General features: G+C 44.0%; 1 protein-coding gene across 1 annotated transcript in view; it reads right to left on the reverse strand.

Annotated features, from left to right (window-relative positions):
• ARHGAP10 (Rho GTPase activating protein 10) overlaps window positions 1–11,195 on the reverse strand; it is a 129,186-nt gene extending 117,991 nt beyond the window's left edge. The window contains exon 1 of the mRNA XM_077300149.1: window positions 10,643–11,195. Coding sequence (XP_077156264.1) covers window positions 10,643–10,796 — 154 coding nt within the window. The 5' untranslated portion in view covers window positions 10,797–11,195. The remainder of the gene's footprint in view (window positions 1–10,642) is intronic.
• Between the last annotated feature and the right edge of the window lie 2,423 nt (window positions 11,196–13,618).

Raw genomic sequence — 13,618 nt, forward strand, 5'->3', positions numbered from 1 at the left:
TGGAATCTCCAGGATTTGGTATAGCAGGAGAGACCTACCAAAAATGAGTGTCAGAGGTTTGGGTAGGGTGGGGGCTCTCTCAAGTACTGAAGAGTGAATTGGTGAAAAACTGTATATATTAATACCAGTATCTTTTTGTTTGCTTGTTTAAACAAATAAACAAACCCACTAGAGATCCTAGATATCCATATCTGAATCCTCCCCCCACCCACACAGCCATGAACCTTGGGCCAGTCATCCATCAGTCTAACCTACCTCATAGCTGAAAAATTGGAGGAAGGGGAATTATGTACTCAATTCTCATCTCCTTTGAATAGAATCAGAATTAAAATGCAGGTAAATAAAGAAAAGCCCATTGAAGTGATCATATTTAGACTGCAAAATCCTATTCATAGGACTAAAATGTAAATGCTCTACTGCAGCAGTCCCCAACCCCGGGTCCGGGGACCGGAACCAGTCCGTCGATCAGTCAGTACCAGGCCACGGCTCCTCTGCATCCTCCTCCCCAGCTGCTGTCTCGGGGGCTGCTCTACCACTCTGCCGCCAGCTCACCTTTGTTGCTCTCCGGCGGTCGCCATGGCTGGGGCTCCCCCTTAGCGTGGCACTGCGCAACTGCTGCTGACAGCGCCCCTAGTGGGCAGCAGGAAGTCAGGGGCGCCAGCGGGAAAGCAAGCGCAGCAGGGGCTCAGGCGGTGGCAACGTCCCTTGGCAAAAGACTAACCCCCCGGACATCAGTAAAATTATCAAGCATTGACTGGTCCCCGGTGATAAAAAGGTTGGGGACCACTGCTCTACTGCACATCTTTTTAAGAAAAATCAAGCATATTTAAAAATTCCAAAGTCTACTTCTCTGAACTCACATGAGTCCCTGTACAATTTTAATAACCTAACAAAGCTCAAAATTACAAAATTGCAGGAAAGAAGTAAATCTAATTAGTGTAAAAAGTTGTCACTGGAATACATCAGTAGACAGACATTACAATAAAATAGTTATTGAGAAAAAGCCCTGGCCTTGGTTGAGGCCAGCTTCACCTCTTTTGGGCTGGGAACCCTGAGCAGATATTGTTCATGGCTCTTGGGCAGTCTCATAGGTATGCTGGTTCCTGACTGTTAAAGGTCAGAACCAGCATCTTGAGCCTGAATCAGTCTCCAATCTGGAACCAGTGCACCTGAGCGAGCACTGGTGTTACTAGGGATGTGTACTTTGGCACGGGGCAGCCGCCTCAGCAATCACCAAAGCCCAAGGCAGCGTGTAGAAGACTAGAGCTATGGCGTGGAGAGGAGGGGCAACGGTCGCACACCAGCCAGCAGCTGTACGCAGATGCTGAGCTCTGCGCCTGTGTGCAGCCGCCAGCTGGCATGTGGCCACCAGCACCCCTCCTATCCATGCTGTTGGTCTCCTACGCACTGCCTCAGGTTTTGGTGATCGCCGAGATAACCACACCACGCCGAAGCACACATCCCAAGGTGTTACATGTGCTCCATCTCAGCCACTGTCAGGACTCATGCAGCCATATTTTGGACCAGCTGGAGTTTCCGGAGCAGTCTCAAGAGCAGCCCTGCACAGAGCGGGTTGCAGAAGTCTAGTCTAGAGGTGACAGTTGCATGGATCACACTAGCTAGATACGGCTCTGAGAGGTATGGTGCGAGCTGATTCACCTAGCACAGATTTGATCCCTTCTGATTTATTAGCCTTCATTAGAAAGTATCCCACCATCAAAAGGAGTATTGATATTTTTTTAATGAACATTAAATTAATGTCACGTACTTCATTATATCCTCAAGTGCAACCTCAAAGACTATAAAAGCATCTCACATTCTAAAAAGGGCTTTTCTCAAACACAACAAACAAGAAACTTACTCCTATCAGTATCTGAGCATGAACATGCAAACTAAGATGACAGTTACAAAGATTTTATGTAAGAAACTAATAGGGAAGCCACCTTTTAAAAAGAGCTGTAGAAAGGCAGAAAGAAGGTAAAAGGGCTCCCACAGAACACAGCAGGCCAACCAGTGAAGTGGGCTGCCTGGGCTGGTGCAGCAGAGCTGGCCTAGATAGCCTTCCCTGGTCTCCTGGTGGCCGAGAGGTTTGGGCATGTCCACCGCAGAATGTATTCAGATGGCCTTCCCTGCTCTCCTTACTTACCTGCTGCCAACTCTTCCTCCTCATGACAAGTGCCAGGAAGTGACACAGAGGAGGACAACAACGGGATTAGAGGTAGGGATGAGTCTCTGATTGGCTCTCAGTAGGGAATGTCATCTCTGTATTGGGGGCACGTCCCCCAGTGCAGGCCAGTCAGATGCTTGGCATATCATCAAGTAGTATGTGTGCTCAATTATATATACACATACTACTAATTATCAGAAATCTTCCCTAATCAGTGGTAGTAACATAAGATCACATTCTGCCACATTCCATTCAGCATTCAGTTACATAAAAGTGATTGTTCTTAAGTTTTCACATAGAAAAGTAACTTTATATGTCACCATAAGTCAGTTATAACTTGACAGCGCTTTCCAATACTTTTATAATTCATTTGCCTTTTACAAATCATATGTTAAATATCTGAACGTTACAATACACACTTATGCTGCTTTCACATAGGAAAATCCAGTTGCAAACTATTGCTGAAGTACTTTGTAAATGCATTATCCAATATGCATTAAAGCAGCAAATATCTCTGCTACGTTGAAGTTTATTTGGGGAATAGTGACTCCATGTTGCTCTTGGACAAACACTTGTTTCTCATCAAACATATGGATGTTGAATCCCATTCACATCCATCCACCTCTAAAAATATCTTTTTAAAAAACTACGTAGGCACATTAAGTCTCTCATATCTTGAAGGAGAATTGTTCATTATAAGCTTGGCATTGTACAGTAATTACTATTGCCATGGAGTACTTTCGAAGAATATCATTTCTAAAGTAGTGTAACATAACCACAATGCCATAAAAGCACTTGGCAGAGCAAGATAAACGAGTCTCAGCTCTTCCCTATAGCTTGAAGATCATCCCCAGCTCCACGCTGAGGAGGAAGTTCAGGACTTACTGGAGTTGCACTGTACTTCCAAAGCTATGTGAAGCTCTTGAGAAGCACAGCACAGCTACGGTGATGATTTCCCACCTCCAAGCTTGGGAGGACAAACAGACTTAGTCCATATTTGCATTGTGCCGTGCTTAGGAGACACTATCCTGGCTAATAGGCAAATTCCACTGCTGAAGCTAGATGAAACTGTTGGACTCCTCATAGTTTTATTCCAAATAAAAGAAAAGTTGGTTAGCAGATCTTCTTAAAACAGATAAAGTAACAGAATACTGAGTTAATGATCTTGCTATTCTGCTAGTTAATCATTTCTTGCTGCTTGTTTTACTAACTTAGGGAAGATGTAACTTAGGAAACCAGCTCAAAGGCTGAAAGACTACCAAGATGGGTTTCTTATTAAACATGCATACTTCTCCTCAACTCATTAGCTCTTGAACAACAGTGCCAAACAAAACAGAAATGCTGTTAAGTTATTCTCTAGTTGCTAAGGATTGTAAACTATTTTCCCAAACCACACACATAAATGTATAAAAAACTCGTTAATACAGGCTCAAACCTACCTAGTTATTCAGTACCAACGGCCCAATCCTGGATATCTTTTCTTAAAAAAATAAAATAATTTCATTTAATTCAGTGTAAGCTACTCAGAAGCAACTTTACATAGGGTTAGTCATTTCATTGAAAGCAGTAAGATTTAATCATGCCTAATTAGTTCCACTGATGTGGAAGGGGAGAGGTGAGAAATGTTGTGAATGTCTACATTTAGCTGGAGTAGCCATACAATATGTCTTACTTAATACTGTGAACAGAATGGAAATATTTTGGGAGCCAGCGTTGTTGTTAGAATATCAGACTAGATCTGTGAGGTCCAAATCCCCACCTGGCCATGGAAGCTTGCTGGGTGACCTTTGGCCAGTTACACATACTCAGCCTAACCTACATCATAGGGTTGTTATTATGAGGATAAGAATGGAGAAGGGGAAAATGATATGAGCTCCTCAGTGGGGATAAAGGGAAGGTATGAATTCAGTAAAATAAGTAACATTTTCAGTAATAGTAATATAATTAAAGTTCTGCTTGTTAAAATAAAAGCTCAATGTACATTTACAATAAATTTACAATAAATTATGTCAGTTTTGTTTAGCAATAGCAGACCAAGTGACTAGAAATGTTTATAAATTCTGTGAGTTTGCAAAAACAAGCACTTCTCCACTTCCTAGTTCCTATCCCTCTCAAAGCTGAATTCCTAGAAAGCCAGAATCTTAAGGAACTTTTTTTATTATGGATCCAGCTTCACTGTGGCAAATTTCAAGTGAAACATGTTTTTCAATAAGCTTGTATTCAACTCACCATCAGCATGGCCCTAAAGGCATAGTAACATGTTAATTTGTTCAGAGAGCCGAGGCTGCAATCCTTTGTACTCTTACTTTTGGGAGCAAGCTCTACTGACCAGACTGGTACTTGCACCAGAGAAAAATACATAGCATTAAGTACCTTGGTGCAAGAAGTAAGAAGTAAGTACTTTTCACATCAGAAAGTTTTACAAAGCAGTTATTTCAGAACCATATGGCATTAAGGACACATACAAGCTTGAATCAACCAGTGTGTTTCTGAGAATGCAAAAACTTTGCCCACAGAGCAAGACATTCTCACCTCTCCCCTTCCACTACAGCAGGGGTAGTCAACCTGTGGTAGTCCAGATGTCCCTGGACTAAAATTCCCATGAGCCCCTGCCAGCATTCGCATAAAATGCCACCCAAAATACTGCTCCTAAGGGACAAGGGACGCCGTTCCAACTAGCATTTCAGGGGGCATTTTAGGTTATAATGGGAGGCAGACGTTAAAAAGTTGCACTCTGCTGGAAATAATTCCATTCCTAGAAATGGTACAAGCTAAGTATTGATTTCTGCGCTACTTGCAGTGGAACAATATTTGAAAAAACACCACAACAGAATATATGGCTTAACATTTCCTTCATAAACATCCCATTAAAATTATAGATACACAAATAGCTCTAAAATTTATGTCTGATGAATTGTAAATGGTAACAAAATATGGTTATTAACTGGAGTTGTGTTTTTTTAATGTATATGGGTTTTTTAAAAAAAATATCTCCAAATTATAATAAACACTGCTTAAATTGTTGCTTTGCTTTAAACTTCTGGAACAGGACTTCTTACTTTTTATTCACATCTAAGTTCTTTGAATGTGTTCCATGCAGGGAGAGGAAACTTTATTAATATTTTGAAAAATCATCCTAAGACTCTTGTCCTATTTACAGAATCACATTTGTCTGTGGTTTTCGTCAGTGGTGCTAGCCTTGCAAAATGGATTTATGCTTTGTGCATACATCTGGACTGTGAATGCCAAACTTACTCAAGATGAGACCTTAGCCCCTCATACCACCACTTCAACATCTCAAGGACAGACTTGGATTTGCGGAAAGATATAAAAAGGTCTAAAAAAGTATTCAGGAACATTGCAAAAGCTAGTTTAAATCAAGGAAGAACCAATAAGAATAAGAAAAATATTCACACTCCTACTACAAAGACATTGCTATTATTGTCCTCAGAATGTTACATTGATTTTCCAAGACCTATTATGAATATTAGTGTACAGTTATGATGCTAATAAAAAGGAAATGTCACTAGGGGGAAATGAGCCTTGCACAGACAGAGTGGAATAGATATTCAGGAACATGTTAGAGGTTCTTTCCATTTTAACAAGAAAAGTTCTTAAAGTGATAAAGTTACAGATGAGATTACAGGCAGAAACTAGAGTCCAACCTTGCAGTCTTGTGACACTGAAAAAAATTCAACTATCACTAGATAGCTATCATTACAATAGTTTAGCCAAATCAAATTCATTAAAGATATGATCAAAATGGGCAAAAGTAATCTGCTAACACCTGGCTGTTTGTTTTAACTTAATACAAAAAGAAAGCATTTGCAACAGTTACTTCTAACACATACACACACTTTATTATATGACCAAATGTTTCTAATGTTGTTAGGCAAACAAGCTAAACTGCAAAACATTTTGCTGTACTACTTACAGAAGAGCTTCACTGTCAAATCACCCAATAATTTTATAACAGAGTTATGCTATAGTGGAAGTCTGTTTTCAGTAACTATTTTTACTGAAACATCCCAGAGAATTTCAGAAGAAAATCACTTTGTGTTTTATACATTACAGAAAAGCTCTTGACTATGAATCATGGAAAACTATGGAAAGTTTTAAAAGAAATGAGTAAGTCATAACATCTGATTATTTTGATGTGCAACCTGTATTCTGTACAAGAGGCTACTCCTAGGAGATGATGTGTATTATCTCCCTGTCTGTTCAATCTGTATGTAGAATGTATAAGTAAAACTAGATTAGATTTAGATAAAGGTGGAATGAAAACTGATGGAAGGAACATGCAGTTGACACCACAGATGGCAGAAAATAATGGAGACTTGAAATGACTGATGAAGTTTAAAGCAGAAAGTGCCAAAGCAGGATTACAGCTGCACATCAAGGAGACAAAAGTAATGACTATTGGGGAACTGCACAACTTTAAGGTTGATAATGAAGGAATGGAAACTGTTAAAGATTTTCTATTCATTGGTTCAATCATTAACTAGAGCGGTGGTCCCCAACCCCCAACCCCAACGGTGGTCCCCAACCACACGCAGTAAGTAATTTCCCAGGCCGCAAGCAAATCGACCGCAAAAGCAGCCGATTAGCTTGCAGCCCAGCAAGATTCTTTTTGTGGGAGGGGGGGAGAGGGAAGCAGGCGCATCTGCGCCATGCGCGGCCACAAACGTGCATGCACAGCATTCCGCGCTCCCTGCTGCCGCCGCTCCGCAACCTTGAAAAGGTTGCGGACCACTGAACTAGAAGATAGATAGTCACCAAGCAATCAGAGGGAGACTGGGCTTGGAAGAGCTACAATGTAGGAATTAGAAAAGGTCCTCAAGAGTAAGAAACTGTTGCTGGAAACCATGATCATTCATATCTATGTATGGAGGTAACAGCTGGACAATGAAGAAAACTGTCAGTAAGAAAATTGATTAATTTGAAATGCAGTGTTTGTTGGAGGGTAGTTTCAAAGGAAAGACCCAACATGCAATGGACTGATTCAATAAAGAAAACTACAGATATCAACCAGCAAGACGTGAACAAAGCTGTCAATGATAGGATATTTTGCTAGTCATTAATACATAGGGTTGCCATAACTCAAAAGTAACTTGACAGCATGCAACACACAACATTATGCTATAGCTGAAATTTGTTTTTAGTTCAATCCCATCTCTTTAGTTTATTTATAGCTCAACTCTACAGACAGCATGGCAAACAGTGAAGACATGCAGGATTATGGCCCATTATGCACGGCCACCGAAACAGCGATTTCGGGGCACATCGAAAACGCGGAGGGGGAAGACGCGAAGCGCACCGGTTATGCACGGGATGGGGTGTGACAGCGGCAAAACCCAGAGTAACCGATTATGCATGTGGTGATCCCGGCGCCGCTTCTGGTTGCGCCCCGGTCATCTGGAAGCTGCGCTTTCTTCCGTGTTTCACTAATGCGGCTTTTTTGGCAGCATGCACCGAAGCTGCGGCCGATTGCAGCCAGCACCGTGCATTATCGGTTATTTTAGTTGCTGCCATTCCACCCCGAATGTGCGTTATTCCCCCCGTGCATAATGGGTCTATGAGTTGTACTGAATTATTTCAGCACAACACACCAGTGCTGCAACTAAATGCAACCATACTGGTGTAAGATCTCATACAACAGGTATGCTCCAGCATGGGCTTTTTTTATTGTCGAGGGGTATGCCTCTTTTCTTTTTCACTAACACAAAAGTTTGTTGAATTTTGCCCCCCCCAAACACACACACTCCTTTAGAACAGTGGTCCCCAACCTTTTTGAGGCTGGGGACCGGCAGGGCAACTGCCCGCCCGCGCATGTTGCGCATGTGCACCCATGCACGGCTGAATCACGCATGCGTGGCACTTGCGCCATGCGTGGCCGAATGCGCGATTTTGGTTGTGCATGGCGCATGTGCCACGCATGCGCGGCCCTGATTCCCTCTCCCCCCCTTCCGCAGTAAGAGGCTTCCCGGGCCGCAAGCTTGTGGCCTGGGAAGTTTTTTACTGCGGGGGGGCGGGGAGAGGGAGCCGTGGCCCGGCGCCATGGCCTTCGCGGCCCGGCACCGGGCCGTAGCCCGCGGGTTGGGGACCACTGCTTTAGAACATACAAAGCGGTACAAGATATGCTTGCTGCTGCTGTGCCACTGTAATTTTTAAATGGCTCATTATTCATCTAAAATGGCATTGGTGGGCATGGTTCACATCAAGTTTGGCTCTTAGAAGCTTAGAACTCTGTTTTGGACTACACTGTACATATAGTATTCTGAACGCCTTAAAGGAGCTTAAATTCCTTTTAAATCCTTTACTGGTGCCAGTTTCTGGGTCCAATTCAAGGTGCTTATGCTCACATTTAAGGCTCTTCATGACCCAAGATTCACATAACTGAGGAATGTCTCCCATCAGGTTCTCTGATAGTTTATGATCAGTCTGTATCCTCCCTTCCCACAGATTGACCAAGGCATGTTCTGTCACAGCGTTTTCAGTGGCTTCCCCATGCCAATAAAGAAGCAGGGGCTCCCAGCTTCATGTGGTTTCATCAGGGCTACAAAATACAAGTGTTCTATAGAGCTTTGGGAATCGTCAAAGCCAAATGGGGAATATTCTGCTAGTTGAGAGATAAATTGTTTTAGCATTTAATGAGTGTTTTATTAAACTGTTTATTTATATACATTGTTGTTCCTTGCCTTTGGTCAAGGAATACCTGGAAGAAAGCTAAATACATAAATATTGCAAATAATAAATAGACATAAAATAAACAGACATATGCTTGCAACCAACACTCTAAATTCCAATCAAGCTTTTTATACATGCACTCCAAAAATTCTTCTTAAGTTAGTGATGTGTCACACTCATAGGAGAACAGAAATTCATAAGCCACAGAAACCATAATGAAACCACATTCTGCATACATGTCAACCTCAAAAAGAAATGCCTGGCTACCAAAAGCCGATATGACACCTGGAAATTTCATAATACACTGTGGAAAACCTCTAAAAAACAAAGAGCTTCAAAAAGCCATTGTGAAAATTTTCCCACTAGAACTGATGCCATAAAAAGCTATGGATAATACGATAACCGGAAGTCTCTTTTCTGAAAACTCAAAAGGCTATGAAATACTATGTCTCTCAAAGTTCAATAGTGATCATTATTATTAATATTAATAACTAGGGCAGCAACTTTTGCAAGTACAAGCCTCTGAAATTAAGACTGCCCTGTTATTTTTATTTTTCAGAATTGCCCTGATTTAGCATCACTTAAATAAAACACGGTGTTTCAAAACTGCAGGTGGGGAGCACTGTCTGAAAAAAGTTAGAGACCAGAAACACCTATAAGACCAACAAAGATTTATTCAAGGCGTGAGCTTTCGAGTGCAATCACTCTTCGTCAGAGTGCTTGCACTCAAAAGCTCACGCCTTGAATAAATCCTTGTTGGTCTTATAGGTGCTACTGGACTCTGATTTTATTGTGCTACTTCAGACCAACACAGCTACTCATTTGAAAAAAGTTACTATTCCCTTTCTTTCTAACAGTGAATGCATCATCTAAAGTGATGCTTACTGTGACCAACACACCAATCATCATCACCATCATCAGTCAACTAAAAAACAAAGTGTGTCATTTACTACAAAAGTGCTGGTGCTTTCTTCTTTTTTTAACTAATGAGCACATCTAATTGAACAATGCAATACCTTTTTGTTAGGCCGACACTATCACTAGGTAGGAAAATGCATTTTGAGAAAGTCCAAAGTTTGCTCACTAGTTTATGATATTTTGGTAAATCCTAACAACAGGTAATGGCACTGGAAGACCATAGGATACCTGTCTTACACTGCAAACCTAAGCAGGTCTACTTAAAATCCTACTGAAGTCTACTCCATGTATACTTTCTTTCCTTCCAAGAATGTGTGGCACGGCTCCCCAAGCACCCTGGTGCAGGATTTTTTTTTTTTGGTGGGGGGGGGGGGCAGGAGTCTGTAATGAAGTTGGGGACTGGTGGTCTGGAGAACCTTGATATTAAAAAATACTGCAGCGCTGTTGTTGTGTTGGGGAGGAAGATATTTCTTTACACCAAGAGGGCCCACTACATTTTGTTTTTGTTGTATTTTTTTGTTATTTTTTTTCCTGAGCTGCAGCTCTCGCATTAAGTTACGAACAAACCGAAGTCCAACCATTTCAACCCCAGGGTAACGAAGGCACACAGTCAAGAAGTTCACTTGACGACGGGAGAGACCCGCTCCCCCCCCCCCCTCCTCCTCACGGAGAGCGCTGGGCACCTCAGGCGCCCCTCGAGGGCTTGCCGGGCGCGCCGCTCGCCGCCCTTTGGGCTCTGCAGCCGGCCGGTTGCCTTTAGCGCCCCGGGCGGCAGCTGCGCCCGCAGACCTTGTAGGGGCAGGCGAGGCTCTGGCGGCATGTCCGAGGGGGCCTGCGCCCTCCATCCCCGCCTCCCCAGCCTTGACTCACTCTTGGTGGCGGCGATGAGGCTCTTGCCATCCTTGATCAGCTCCTTGATGAACTTGTTGGTTTTTTCTAGCTCCGCTTCGTGCGCGCGGATCCGCTCCCGGAACCAGGGGCTGTCCAGGTAGCAATCGCTAAACTCCACGGGCTGCAGCCCCATGGCTGCAGCTCCGGCGGGCGGGCGGGCTACGGCAGGACACCGGCCCGAAAGCCTTCCTGGCGGCAGGAGCCAGGCGCCGTCTCCGCCTCCTCCTCCTCCGTCTCCTGCCGACCCACAGCGCCGCACTAGGGCAAAGGAGGCGGCCGAGCAGCGCAGCTCTCCCCAAAGCCCAGCATGGGCTCCGGTCGCAGACGGGCGGCCGAGGGAATGCGGGAAGGAGCGGAGCGACTCGCCGCCCACGAGGCAGTCACTGGGAAAGCCGTGCCGCTGACTGAGGCGCAGGCAGGGCCGCCGAGCAGGCTCCGGGCGAGAGTCTCGAGGCCCGACCCGGCTCGGGCGGGAAACGAGAAAGGGGGAGCAGAAGCCGTGGCGGCGGCGGCCCCCGCGGCACCCAGCCCGTCCCAGGCAGAGAGGCAGCCCCGCCCGGAGAAGCCCGAGCCCGCCTCCTTCAGCTCCCACCCAAGGCCGGCCTTCTTTTCCACCTCGGCCGACCCGCCTCCCATTATTCCCACCGGCGACCCAGCCCGCTCCGGCCTTTTCCCCGGCGGCTCCTCCCAGGGTCTCGCTCTTCTCACGCTCCGGCGGGTGAGGCTCGGGTAGGGCCCAGCGGCCTCTTCCCTCATACTAGATTCCGTAGCCGGGCCGGTGAGCCTTCTCGCTGCCCCCAAATAAAAGGAGCCTTCGTGAAACAGTCTGATGTAAGCTTTCATGCGCCACAGCGCGCTTCTCGCATGTCCTCCGTTGGCAGATGTGGTGTTAGGGATAGGAAAAAAGTAAACGGTGGGATATCAAGCTCATAGGAGGAAAGAGGAAACGTCTGTGGGATTTAATGTTCCATATCATGTGGCTTGCGTACCATGGCCTTTTGACCCCGCTGTTTACAATTTCCCCCTCTGTGGCTGCATATATTTACCTCTGCCAATTAAGTACACATTTCATGCATCTGATTAAACAGGCTGTAGTCCATAAAAGATAGTGGAGACAATCCATTAGTCTTTGAGGTGCCACAAAACTGCTTTTTGTTTGTCCTTCAACAAAGGCTTATATCCTCAGATACAATGAAGTTTGTGACCCTTTTTGGATAGAAAGGAAACTGTTTTAAATGTTTAAATGACTGCAGAAAAAAACTGCTAGCCAATTAAATATTTAACAATCAAACATTATTAATTAAATAACAATAACAAAATAGAACACAAATAATAAAGACAGCACAATAACAATGTCAGGCAGCACTGGCAACCTCTAATGGCAATCTGACAAATTAATCCCAATGGAAAAGTTTAAAGCAGCCTTTTTCAACCTTTTGACCAGGGAGGCACACCGGAAAAAAATTTCAGGCTTCAAGGCATACTGGTACTGATGTCTGCTGGTCATGCCTCCTTGTCATGGCCCCCAAAGTGACATGTCAACCAGATAGGACCATTGCTTTACTAGCAAGTTTTCAGCCACAGATAAGGCATGACGGAATAGGACAGCTAGGATCACTAATCCATGTGAAACACATCAAGAAGTAGCTTCCAGTAGAAATACAGGGGTTTTTTTTGGTGTCACAGATAGCCCTTCTCCCTATCACCTAAAGCCCGAAGCTCGCAGAAGACGCCTCTGCCATATCTGAATTTTAAGGAAGTCACCCAAAGGAAGGACTTCTCTCCAGCCAGCAGCAACACAGGTCACTGAAATAGTAGGAACATTAGCCAGCAAAACACTTCCCACCCCATCCAGGCCTATCACTGGCCACTTTCAGAATGGGTGGCTCGACCTGTCCATATAAGTTTTTGTTTAAATTGAAAATAAGTTTAAAATCCTGGCATACTTTGGGTGCACCAATGGCACACCAGTGTACCACACCACACCTGTTAAGAATCCCTGGTTTAAAGGATTGCTTTAAAAATAGATTGAGACTCCAAACAGGGCTATTTATTTATTTATTTATTTATTTATTTATTTATTTATTTAGAGATTTTGTCTGCAAAGTGACTCGCAAATGGCTCACAGCTAATATCCAATTGTGCGTGAGTGCGCAGACGCGATGCTAGCCGAGTAAAAGTTACATTTCACTGACTTCACCGCCATCTCATAGGCTCTTAACTGCATTCTATAAGATATTCTCTTCGTTGAGAGTCTTCCTCCAAACTCGCTCTAGTCTTAGTTCCCGTTTCTTCCTGCAGAGCTCCTCAGTATACCAGCGAGCTCACTTGAGACTTTTTAAAAAAGTTTTATTTTAAAAATGTATTTTTATTTCATCCACTTAAGATACCTGAAAGTAGAATTATGTCAATATTTTTCTGGCAATCTTTTAAAATGGAATACAGCTACAGGGTAGCAATTAAAAAATGCAGGCCAGAACCAGGGAACAGTAACTATTGCAGAAATTTCTTGCAGAATCTTGCCTGCTCCTGTTCCCCAACTTTGTTTATTTTCACAGAGTGGGGGAGGGATAACAACTGTATTTCTGACTAAGAAATTTGTATTTTATTCACTTCACACATTACGATGATGTGCTGTTATTTATTTTGTGGTCAACAATTACTTATGTTGAAGATGTAAAGAGCCAGTGCTATGGAGAACTCAGAGCCAGCTCCTACTTGGAAAATACCTGGAAATTTGTTGCTGGAGCCTAGGTTGGCTGGAGTACTTTGAGTAGTGGGGTCTAAGCAGGATGTAATGCCATAGAACAGTGGTCCCCAACCCCTGGTCTGGAGACCGGGACCGGTCCGTGGATCAGTCGGTACTGGGCCATGGCTCCTATTTGTCCTCTCCGGCTGCTGCCTCGGGGGGCTGCCTTGCCACTCTGCCGCCAGCTCACATTTGGTGTTCTCCAG

This window comes from Paroedura picta, chromosome 10, assembly GCF_049243985.1.
Source record: "Paroedura picta isolate Pp20150507F chromosome 10, Ppicta_v3.0, whole genome shotgun sequence".
NCBI lineage: Eukaryota > Metazoa > Chordata > Lepidosauria > Squamata > Gekkonidae > Paroedura > Paroedura picta.